At 48.1% G+C, this 12,352-nt stretch overlaps 1 protein-coding gene across 3 annotated transcripts; it reads left to right on the forward strand.

Moving 5' to 3' along the window:
• The first annotated feature begins 4,664 nt into the window (after positions 1 to 4,664).
• LOC104057920 (cytochrome P450 1B1) lies at positions 4,665 to 12,143 on the forward strand. 3 transcript variants are annotated; one of them, XM_054064197.1, is made up of 4 exons: positions 4,665 to 4,879; positions 5,378 to 5,488; positions 5,589 to 6,596; positions 9,431 to 12,143. In XM_054064197.1, the coding sequence occupies exons 3-4, from the start codon at positions 5,590 to 5,592 to the stop codon at positions 10,041 to 10,043; spliced, it is 1,620 nt and encodes a 539-aa protein (XP_053920172.1). In that variant the 5' UTR covers positions 4,665 to 4,879; positions 5,378 to 5,488; position 5,589; the 3' UTR covers positions 10,044 to 12,143. The 3 variants fall into 3 exon arrangements, with proteins under 3 accessions (XP_053920172.1, XP_009557651.2, XP_053920173.1); XM_054064198.1 differs by having other exon boundaries at positions 4,869 to 4,962; XM_009559356.2 differs by lacking the exon at positions 5,378 to 5,488 and having other exon boundaries at positions 4,746 to 4,879.
• The last annotated feature ends 209 nt before the right edge of the window (positions 12,144 to 12,352 follow it).

The following is a 12,352-nucleotide window of genomic DNA, read 5'->3' on the forward strand; positions in this document are numbered from 1 at the left end:
TAAGCATAATACTGGGTCCTCATTTTCTGTAGACATACCTGCGTGTTACCTGTGAGGAAGTAGACCAAAATGTATGCCTTTAATTATCAAGTAACATGGAAAATGCAAACGGTTGAGAGTCTACAATTCGGACTGGCACTGAGCTGAGCCTCAGCGAATACTGAGAGGTTTCTTGACTTCCCACAGCAGCTCAAGGAATTTGGCTCAGAATTAGGAGCCCAATTTAGACTTTTCAATAGCAAGGGAGAATTGAAAATGTGAACTGTGAAGTCACTGAGAATGCAGGAAAGATTGAAAGTCCAAGGAAAGCTGCACGCTAAGGAAAGTTAAGAGTGCAGTATGTATCCACAAATCCATATGCTTTAAAAAGCATAATGTAAATGCTTTATTTTAGGCTACAGTGAATGGCCTAAATAAATAACCCTGAATGATGAAGCTGCAGCTGGCTCCCATGTATGCCTGGCACTCTGAGCAGCACTGAGGACGTGGCTCCCTGTATTTTGCTTACATCTTATGCTTGGCCTGACAGGAAAGCTGCCAAACTGCTCAAAAGCAGGAACCTGCATCAGACATGATCTCATTATCATCTGTACTCATGGTATCCCACCTCAGGTTGGTTTTAACACTGAGCAATTCAGTATTGTGTAGCTAAGCCCAAATGAGCAGGAACATCTATGTCACGCAGAACACCAAGCACAGACGGTAGATGGCTGCCCTGGGCGTTGTGTCTGGACTGAGGGTCTGGTACGGATCTTCTGCTCCTGGATCTGAAACTACTTGAAGTGTAGTGGCAAATCTGCATTGTGCTGGATTGCAGTGTAAACACAATCTGAGCGTGCTGTTGTAAACCTGGAGGCTTTCAAGTTCTGATTGTAACCTGATTGTTTTAATGGTGATTTTCCTGATTTACAGCATTATTGTTGGGACTGGAGTTAAACTCCAGAGGTACATAAGGATGCCTGTACAATTTTAAGCAGTGTGAAACAATAGGACATTGCATTTGTTTAAGGTTCCAAGTGATTTGTGTTTTACAGTTACACTACTTGTTTCTTCATCTCATATAGCATTGTGCAACACTCGGGAAAAGACAATCAGTAACAGTATTTGCAAGGGATTATTTAATGAAGAATGAATTGTATCACACTATAAACTGTAAACAATTTGTACAAGCTCTGTACTGAAGAAATACTAGGATAAACCAGTGCCCAACTCTTGTATAATCTACCTTGACATTTTTTAAGATTAAGGGAGAGAAGGAAAGGATACTTAGTCCCAGGTATGGGAAACAGACAGAGAAACTCACTGTAGAATGGATCTCCTTGGAAAGCTGCAAAAGGAAGAGGTAAGGAAAGAGAGTGGGACAAGGTCTAGTCCTTGAGGAATTGCAGTTGCTGCTCATGAGAATTTATGAGCACTTCGCCAGTGTTTAAAAGAGAAGCAAACAGGTCCCATAGTTAGAAGAAAAACTAAGAAATGAGTCTGCAAACCTTATTTAGGTAAGTAATTCTTAACACTTGTAAAAAATCTCTTATGGGTTAAGAGGCTTTTTTGGAAAAGGGAGGATTGTGGCAGAGAGCTAAAAATTTCCTCAAAGGTCAAATGAAGACTTCCCGGTTGTACAATTCCTCCTCCTTTATCAAACTTCTATGCCCACAACAAGGACTCTCGTCCACATACATGAAACACCTTCATTCAGAGTTGCAGAGGAACTGATGTCCCCACACACTCTACCAGTCCCCTGCATCTAGCATTCCTGTCAAATCAATCAGGATTCCAAACAGATTATGTCTGGATTCCTTTCTCTTAATACCAAACCCACCCACTTCTGCCCCTTCAACTCCTTTTCACTTCCACATCTTACATCAAGTAGGGTTTTCTAGGCCTCGGAAATAACTCATTTTAGGCAGAGTACATTTTCAGTGATTCAGTCTTCAATGCCTAACAAAACTAACTTTGACTCAGGAATTTGGGACTGGCTTCAGCAGTACCTGCATCTGAATTAAGTACAAGAACTGGAAAAAAAAAGAAGCACATATTATCTAAGAGCGATTCCCGACTTCAATGGTTTTAGAAACAAAATATGAGAGAAAAGTAATAAAGAGGTAGGCAGGAGGGGAATTTGTGGAATATAACAGAGATCGAGGGCCTGCTTACCTGCACTTCATACCACAGTAATTCATTGGTGTACTAAAATATTTCACACCATCTGTGCTTGATTGGAACGGACTAATCGAGGCCAAATAGAGTAAGAGCCTTAGAGAATTGGTGAATATTTATTGTATGCAGATAAAATAATATTCAGTTTACAATAGACACAATAGTAAGCCAAGACTGTAAATACCTTGTTTGTACAGCAACCAGTACAAGAAGACCATTTGGTACTATCACAATAGCACAAAACATGTAAAATAGATTTTTCTTTCTCTCCTGTCTAACAGTGACACAACTCTTGAAGACTAAAAAGAAGCGTGGCAAAAATAAATGAATGTTTTTCTATAGCCTAAAAAAATTTAAACCATTCCTGAGCTCATGCCTTAATCTGAATCTGTGTTTCACCACAGTGGAAATGTGCCCCTTTCTCTGTACTGCCTGCTAGCGGCCAGGAAACAATGCAGTGCGAGGTTAAGAAATAATGTCAGTATGATGCAAAGCAGACAGTGCACTTAGACCCACTCTCTCTCACTGAATGGATGAGAAACAGTGAGGTGGGTGTGGGGCGACTTGCAGCAGAGGTAAGAGCACAATGTGTCACCTCCAGAAACCCCATACTGAGGTGTTTTTCCTTCTTTATAAGTTCAGATTTACATGGGAGCTGCAATGGAAGCTGTTCTGCACACTCTAAAGCAAATTTTAGTCTCTCACTTTGACTGCACTAGAACTAGTCTAAGTGGTGCATTGAAGACAGGATTCAGGGACTTACTGACAAGAGCTGTAATTCTAGGATTTAGGCAACTGATAACCACGGTCACCAGGAAAAAGGCAAACCTACCTGCTGGCCATGCTAAATGCCCAGCACTATAATCCAGAGCTCTGGTAATTGATCCAAGCTAGTCCTTACCACCCAGATACAGTGCCTGGAACACTCTTTGCGGGGAGAATCTGCATTTCTTCCTTGACATGTGACTGACAAAGGATGGAAGGTTGGCTGTTAGGGTGGGATAGGTCACTTGGCCACAGGTGAGGGGTTACAGCATGTGAAATTTGGTCTCAACTTTCTGATGATGATGAAGAGATGAAACTACCCAGTGTCTCTCCAATTTTGCCCTAACCCTAATGCTATAGAGATGGAACTATCTTTGCTCCTCTTTGAAGCCGGGCCATGAGTTAGGATGGACTGCAGGATCCTTCCAGTTCACCCCAGAGTTGGGGCTGACAGGAGGGGAGCTCTCTCTTCCCAGCACTGCTCGGAAAAAGTGGTTTTGACCCCTGTGTCACTTGGCAATGGCAGGAAGAAGTACAGCACGCTCTGAGGCACACCGGCAGGGTTTTAGGAAGACTGGGGGAGAAATGGCCAATGTTAGTGTGTGCAAGAGGCAGGACTGCTGGCTGGAGGAGCCCAGGACAGTGACAACAGCCAGGACCTCACTTCTTAGCAAAGCCAGAAGCAACAGCCTGGCCCAGACCTGGGTTCATACCCTGAGCTGGGCTGACTCCTAGCATCTAATTTTGTCTAATCCTTAAACGCTACCAAAATACCTTCTTTTCTTCTCTTGGTGTGACTGTAGAAAATCTGAAAATGAATGCTGTATTTTAAATTTTTGCTTGAGACAGCAGAAACGACAACAAAGCAAGAGCATTCCGATTTCCTGGGGAACGGGGTTTTTTGATGCCCGGGGTGTTTTGCAGCCCCGGTTCCCCCCGGGGCAGGGGTGGAGGGGGCAATTTGCAGCCCGGGGCGGGCGGAGGTGCCAGACTGAAGAGTGAAAAAGCTCTGTGAGCGGGACAGAAGGGAGGGCGAGGCTGGAGGGCAGCGGGACCAGCCGGGGGGAGAGCTGCCCGGTGCTTCCCTGCCTCCTTCCCCCCTCCAGCCGGTATCAGGTATTGCGAGGAGGGGTAGGGGCCCGGGGAGGAGATGGCTGGAGGCTTTCCAGCCCCGGCTCACGCAATGCGAACTCCGCACGCAACGGGGAGGCGACAGGCGGAGGAGGGGAAGCTCTCCGGCTTCCTCAGCCCCCAAGATGCAGGAGAGACTCCGCGTCCCGACAGAGAGAGGGGCTACGAGCCCGCCCGCCGCCCCGCTCCCCTCCCGGCACCTCCTCCGCCAAAACTCCTGGCCATAAAAGCCTCGCCGGCTCAGCCGCTCCGCTTGGCCAAGGCCCAAGGGCAGCTGGCAAATAGCTGCGACCCCTCAAGGCCAGGGGAAGGGCCAGGCAGGAGCGATTTGTCAGCGGGGCTCCGTGCGGCACGCCCGCACCGCGGATGCCGGCGCATTTAAAGCCGCGGGTACCAATGCCAGGAGCCCAGACGCGGCTGCTCCAGCTCCGGCTCAGCCTGGGGACGGCGGGCCGTTCTCCCTGCTCCATCTGAGCCTCTCGCTTTCCCTCCCTGCAGCGAGTTGGGGTGTCCCCGTCCCTTCCCCGCAGCCAGGTGGGAGGGAGGGGGCAGCAGCCGGCTCGGGGCCGCACCGGGCAGGTGGCATCGCCGGGGCGAGCTCCGAAGGGTTAAAGCGCCGGGAAGGTGATAATAACTGCGCTGGGAATCGGGTGCAATTGGCGTTTGCCTGCACATGGCTTGCCAAGCTCCGGGTGACGGGAACCGGGGCTCCTAATGAGTTTCCCAGAGGCTGGGATCTGAACGTCGCCGCTCTCCTCCCGTTAGAGCCGCCGCCCGGCTTCTCTCCATCCTCCCCGAGGTCTCCGAAGGAAGCAGCGCTCAACAGGTCAGTTCTGCTACAGGCGCCCCAGGTGGCCGTTCATTTCACCCCTTCTTCCCCTCGCTGCTTCCGAAAGGCTGGAGCAAGCGGTAGGAGCGGGTGGTCCTCGGGCACGGCGATGGGGAGCGGGACCTCGGGCATCCTCCGCGGGGAGGGGAGGGCTCGGGATAGAGGAGGCTCCGCGGCCGTGCGCGGAGGGTCCCCCTCCGGAGCAGCGGGAAGCTCCGAGGGAGGCGCGCGGAGTCCTTTTTCTCGCAGGCGCTCTTTCGGCCGGGAGAAGCGATGTGCAGAGCCGGGACGAGCCTGTCTCCGGCTCACGGCGGCCGCCTGCATCTGCCGAGACTCGGCAGGCGAGAGCATCCTCCTGCCTCCCTCTTCGCCTCTCTCAGCCTTCTGGATCCTCCGCTCCAAACTTTACCTACCGGGGCAGGGAGGAGAGCCCGATACGATTTTAATCCCTTACTGAGCGATTTCCACTCGATTATCCCTTGTATTTTGGCACAGGATCCGGGCGAGCTTTGGGCAGGCGGGTAGCAGGGTCGCACTGGGGCTCCGGGACGGCTCCCGGTGCTCCCCTCTGCGCTGCCGGGGAACTTGGAATCATAGAATCACTAGGTTGGAAAAGACCTCTTGGATCATCGAGTCCAACCATTCGTACCTGCCGCTAAACCACGTCCCTGAGCTTCCCAGCCTTTCCTCTCCCTTTCCCTTGCAGCATGGCCCTGGAGCGGCTCGGGGATGCCCTGCTCGGCGCCCCTTCCTTGCAAAGCTCCCTCCTGCTGCTCCTCTGCCTGCTGGTCGCCATCCACCTGGGCAAGCTCGCCGTGCAGCAGCACCGCCGGCGGCAGCGCCGGGCTCCGCCGGGCCCTTTCCCGTGGCCCCTGATCGGCAACGCGGCGCAGCTGGGCAGCGCCCCGCACCTCTCCTTCGCCCGGCTGGCCGGCACCTACGGCGCCGTGTTCCAGCTGCGCCTGGGCCGGTGGCCCGTGGTGGTGCTGAACGGCGAGCGCGCCATCCGCCAGGCGCTGGTGCGCCAGGGCGCCGCCTTCGCCGGCCGCCCGCCCTTCCCCTCCTTCCAGCTGGTGTCGGGCGGGCTCAGCCTGGCGTTCGGCGGCTACTCGGAGCTCTGGAAGCTGCACCGGCGGGCGGCGCACGCCACGGTGCGCGCCTTCTCCACCGGGAGCCCCGCCACCCGCCGGCTGCTGGAGCGGCACCTGCTGGGCGAGGCGCGGGCGCTGGTGGCGCTGCTGGTGAGCGGCAGCGCCGGCGGCGCCTTCCTCGACCCGTCGCGCGTCCTGCTGGTGGCCGTGGCCAACGTGATGAGCGCCCTGTGCTTCGGGCGCCGCTACAGCCACGGCGACGGCGAGTTCCTGCGGCTGGTGGGGCGCAACGAGCAGTTCGGGCGGGCGGTGGGAGCCGGCAGCCTGGTGGACGCGCTGCCCTGGCTCCAGCGCTTCCCCAGCCCCGTGCGCGCCGCCTACCGCGCCTTCCGAGACCTCAACCGCGACTTCTACGGCTTCGTGCGCGGAAAGTTCCTGCAGCACCAGCGCAGCCTGCGCCCGGGGGCCGCCCCCCGCGATATGATGGACGCCTTCATCCGCCTGCAGCGGGAGCAGCCGCGCCTGCAGCTCGAGCACGTCCCCGCCACCGTCACCGACATCTTCGGGGCCAGCCAGGACACCCTCTCCACCGCCCTGCAGTGGCTCCTCATCTTCCTCATCAGGTGGGTACCGCCGGGGAGGGACGCGCCCATCACAGGCCTAGAGTGGCCCGGGGGACCCACAAGGATCATAGAATTAGTTTGGGTTGGAAGAGACTTTGAAGATGATCCAGTTCTAACCCCCATGGGCAGGGACACGTCCCATCAGACCAGGCTGCCCAGGGCCCCATCGACCTGGCCTTGAACACCTCCAGGGATGGGGCATCCACAGCTTCCCTGGGCAACCTGTGCCAGTGCCTCACCACTCTCATAGTGAAGAAATTCTTCCTTATATCAAGCCTAAACCTACCCCTCTCCAGTTTATACCCATTCCCCCTCGTCCTATCACCACAAGCCTTTATGAATAGCCCCTCCCAAGCTTTCCTGTAGCCCCTTTCAGGTACTGAAAGGTCACTATAAGATGTCCTCGTAGCCTTCTCCAGGCTGAACAAACCCTAACTCTCTCAGCCTGCCCTCATATGGGAGGTGCTCCAGCCTTCTGATCATCTTTGTAACCCTCCTCTGGACCCACTCCCACAGCTCCATTATCCTTCTTATGTTGAGGATTACAAAACTAGACACAGTACTCCAGATGAGGTCTCACAAGAGAGGATCATCAAGTCCAGCTCCTGCCCCTACACAGGGCACCCCACCGTTCACACCGTGGGTCTGAGGGCATTGTCGTAAAGCTTCTTGAATACTGTCAGGCTTGACAGCTTCCCTCGGGAACTGCTCTTGTGCTCCAACACCCTCTGGGTGAACAACTTTTTTCTAATGCCCAACCTAAACCTGACAGATGAAGCCTTTCATGCTGAGGGAATACGAGAGCAGTATCATATAAAATTTACTATTCGGTATAATTATTTTGAGGAATACCTTAACTCTGTAGAGCAGTCCCTAAGTTCTCCACAAGTATTACAGAATCACAGAATGACCTGCTTCAGAATGGACCCACAAGGATCAAGTCCAACTCCTATCCATGCATACGACAACCCCAGCATTCACACCATGTGTCTGAAGGCACTGTCCTAAGGCCAAACCTAAACCTCCCGTGGCACATTTTCCTGCCATTCCTGCAGGTTCTATCATTGGTCCCCAGAGAGAAGAGATCCGCGCTTGCTCTTCTTCCTCCCTCCTCTTGTGAGGAAGCTGTAGACAGCCATGAGGTCTCCCCTCAGACATCTCCAGGCTGAACAGATCAATTGACTTCAGCTGTTCCTCTTATGGCTTCCCCTCTAAATCCTTCACCAACATGTGGCCTTCCTTTGGACACTCTCCAGTAGCTTCATACCCATTTTATACTGCGGCACCCAAAACGGCACAGAGTACTTAAGGTGGGGCTGCGGCAGTGCAGAGTAGAGTGGGATAATCACCTCGAACCAGCTAGCACTGCCTTGGGGCATTCCAGTTTAACTGGGGCTACGTGGGCACAATCACCACTGGGAAAGCTCCCTTGACAGTCACCAAACTGCTGGGTGCAGGGAGAGCTGAGGAAACAGCAGTGGCAGGGCAGCCCTTGCGGTGATGAGGATCTGTGCAGTGCCGTGGTACCTCAGCCACTTCTGATTAACTAACACGGAAGCTCTGGGAAACCGGCCAGAAAAAGATAAGAAAGGGAAAAAAAAAACCAAACCCACCCTACTCTGGTGATCGGGTCATGGTGCATAAAGAGAAACTGGCAAAAAGGCAGCAGAATAAAACCTGAGTAACAGATTTTACCAGGTCAAGATCAAGGAGATCACAGGAACAGGATAACAACTGCTTAAGCAAGATAAAGAGTTCGTGCACTGGTTTACAAACTCGCTATTATATTAATTTGCCAGCAGTGCGTGCCTTTATCACCATTGCGTGACTTGGGAAAAGGCAGTCTTGTTGGGCAGCCGGCGGGTGCAAGCACAGCCCTTCTGCGCCTGGCCCTGGCACCAGTCCTTCGAGGCGGAAAATCTCAGCTGGGACAGATGGTTTAATAGAAGGCATAACACCGATTTCCTTGCCTCTCCCGGCTTTGTCTTTCATCATCTACATAATTTGTAGGCTTATGCAAACATTGTCTACTCAACCGCTTCTTGAAAAACAGACGAATCTTTAACACTTCAAGCTAAGGGTGTGATGCCCAGCGTTGATGTAACCTGTTGGGTTTCTCCCCATTTCTTATATGTGCCCAGCATTCAACATGTAGATCTGCTGCAGGAGGAAAAGGCAAGGACACAGAAGCCAAACTTGAATGCTTAAAGCCAGTAAAGGCTCCTTGGAGGAACCTGTGCTAACATTAATATTTATAAATTTTGATCTTGGTTGGTTACTGTGTAGTTTTCCAAACTATCCAGACTTCAAGACAGTCATCTTAAAATACATTATAAAGAAAACATACTTTTATGTTAACTAGAAAAAGTATACACAAACTAAGAGTGGGATGTTCATAAAGCTATTCTGACAAGTATTAGCAGGGATTTTTTTCAGTTTAAAAACCTGCAGGCTTTCATATGTATGCAATATGTCTAGGGATAAATTCCATGCTAACTTTCAGAAGTCACATACAGAGCTGGGAAACCAAATTCCCATTCCCATGGAAAGCCAATATTTAGAAGAGACAAGTCATTTTAGCTTTAGAAGGAATTTTCAAAATTGGATCAGGAGGTTCAGTTTCAGCCCATTTAAAGTCAGTTTCATTTTTTTTTACATTGAGAAAAGTTTTCCATCAAGGTCTACGTGCTCCTGCATTGTATTTAAACTTCGCTTAAACTGCATTATTTGGGGTAAGGGTGAGGTTCTGTGAAAAATGTTTTCAGCAAGGATTATTTTTAAGAAAATGTTTTGGAAGTGTTATATACGTACACACATCTTACTTTAAATGACAGGTATCCGAATGTGCAGGCTAAAATGCAAGAAGAAGTGGATAGGATTGTTGGAAGAGACCGTCTGCCATGTGCTGAAGATCAGCCTCACTTGCCATACATCATGGCTTTCTTGTATGAATCCATGCGTTTCAGCAGCTTTGTGCCTGTCACTATCCCACACGCCACCACAACCAACACCTTCATAATGGGCTACCTCATCCCAAAGGACACGGTGATATTTGTTAATCAGTGGTCAGTGAATCACGATCCAGCAAAATGGTCCAACCCGGAAGATTTTGATCCAACAAGATTCCTGGATGAGAATGGATTAATCAATAAAGATCTCACTAGTAGCGTGATGATTTTCTCATTGGGAAAACGTCGATGTATTGGAGAGGAGTTATCCAAGATGCAGCTGTTTCTCTTTACCTCCATACTGGTGCATCAGTGCAATTTTACTGCTAATCCAAATGAGGACCCTAAAATGGACTTTACCTATGGGTTGACCATTAAACCTAAGCCATTTACCTTGAATGTTACACTTAGAGAGTCCATGGATTTGCTTGATCAGGCTGTCCAAAGACTGCAAGCGGAGAAAGCAGCCAATGAAAATCAGCCGTTCACAAATGCCTAAGCAACAAACCGTGCATCTAAGGATAGTCCCTCTCTCTCTTTTTAGACTTAAGTAAGTTATAGTTTGTTCCGGTGATCTTTTTGGAAAATAGCCAATATTACAAGTTACAAGAGCAGGAAGGAGAACTGCACAAGATGTAATTCAGTCCTCTGGTTAATGCTAGAAGGAGAGCCAACAGAACAATTTAATATATTAAATGGTAAAACATATGCGATTTGAAAGTAACCCTTTGCTTTTCTAGTTTGTTCACAGAAGTCACTGTTGTAAAGAGCTTTTTATCTACTGACTGATTGGAGCATCTCCAGGAACTGTTTGTACAATCCTTTCCGTGTCTTCATGCACTATGCCTTAACTCTAAGTTCACCTTCAGCAACTCCACATCCCAAAGTGAAATCTCTTTTTTTAATTTGTTTTTTTTTTTTTTTTAAAAAAAGGGTTTCCCAGAATATTGCAGCCTGCCTCTGAGTTCACTCTACTGGGAACTGCCACGTAGCTCCTGTTGTGACTGCTGGGATGTACATTAATGCCTCAATAATAAATGGTCAAATGATTTTTGGTAAAATGACAATGTAAAGTCTTGCCTTTAGCATTCCAAAATGTTTACATAAATGACTGAAAAAGAAGAGTTGCTTATAAATACAGTTGAAAATAAAATTCTTTTTTTTTTATATGTGAGTGAACAGAATGTCCTAATATAGAAACTTTTCATTAAGTTTTGAAAGATAAGATTTGATATGTCGCCAAATGGCAAGAGTGATACAAACCATATGCTAATCTGCTTATTACCATATTAATGAACAAAGTAGATATTTTAATTAGAAAGTTTTATAAAGGTATAGCTGAACTTTGTATTCCTATAGTAAAGAGTTAATATCCCTGGGCACAGTAAAATCCACATGGACAAGGTATTTGAAAGCGAGAATGTGGAGGTTTTACATTCAAACTTTGACACTGCAAGCCTCAAAGCGTACAGCGACTAGACCCCTGCTCACTAGTCATGCTGTTATGTTGAGTTAAATGGTTTATCAGAAAAATCATCTATATACTTCTAGTATGATTTGCTTGCAACAAGGTCTCAGAATGAAAATTGACATTACATGTCCCAATTAATCACTCAGTAACTGAAAAAAAAGTACTTCTAAAATATTTGTGAGGCAAAGAACATATTTTTTTAAAAACCCCTCCAAAACTATTTTAGAGTAATCCACCGACATGAAACTTTGTGGCCTTGAACCTCTGGCTAATGCTTGTGTAGACAAAGCGTGATGTATTTCTCTAAAGAGCAAACAACTCCATGTGAATACCTGGTTGTGAAAAGTGTTGGGCACATCTTTGGAGTTGCAGATCACCTTCAATCACATATGAAATCCATCATAAATGATAATACCTCACATGACTTGCTGTGTTCAGCCTAGTACTAAATAAGGTATTAGAGCTAGAAAAATAAGAAGCTTTGCTACTGATTTTAATAACCTGAATCCAGCCTAAAAGTACTGTTCTGTAAACCCACATAGTAGTAATGTACCTGTTTAAAATCATAAGGCACCCGTTTTCAATTTTTGAAGCGGAGAAAGCTTTGTTACATACACAAGGAGTAGCCTCAGGTGATTTTCTGTATTACGTTTAAGTTTTCAATATCCCAGAACTTAGCCTATACCTGTGAAAAGCATTTTAAGATACTCAGCATTTTTGTATGGAGATCTACATTAGATCAAGTGCTAGCAAGACCATTTTCCTTGTACCTTTGTAAGTATTGTTATTAAAATATATATAAAAGATGTAACCTACAACAGAATAGTTATTCTAACACAAGGATCAGCAATTCGTATTTTAATAAAAGTGGCTTTTGCAATTTTATACTCTTTCAAAAGCTTTAACTATGCATTGGCTACTAGTGCAGCTTCCATTCACACTGCTCATGCCTGACGGGGTCACACACAATATAGCTGCTGAACAGAGAACGCCTTGTATAATCTGTGAAGTTACTCAAATTTAGTAGCGCTGATTTAGAATGTATGCAGTTGTTCAGCAAGCTAACTTTTATGGTCATGTTGAGATGTATCATTGTGTTACCAAAATACTAAATAAAAGTATTCTTACACTGCCTTTGCTTAGTTTATGTATGGCTTTCTAACCTCAAGATAAGCAAAATTATTACTTCTGATTTGGCAAGTATTATTTTAGATATTCTTTCTTTGCCCTGTTCCCATTTCTGGATATTAAGGCTTTTCTCCATCCTGCCCTTATGGCTTCTCAGGTCTGCCTGCTTATTCACACCTTGCCATCTGTGTTCAATGTCCTCATGCTCC

Source organism: Cuculus canorus, chromosome 3 (genome assembly GCF_017976375.1).
Source record: "Cuculus canorus isolate bCucCan1 chromosome 3, bCucCan1.pri, whole genome shotgun sequence".
Classification (NCBI taxonomy): Eukaryota; Metazoa; Chordata; class Aves; order Cuculiformes; family Cuculidae; genus Cuculus; species Cuculus canorus.

Coding starts and splice junctions, on each gene's coding strand:
- LOC104057920 (XM_054064197.1), top strand. CDS start 5,590: ATGGCCCTGGAGCGGCTCGGGGATGCCCTGCTCGGCGCCCCTTCCTTG. Junction 6,597..9,430: donor CTCCTCATCTTCCTCATCAG/GTGGGTACCGCC, acceptor TTTAAATGACAG/GTATCCGAATGTGCAGGCTA.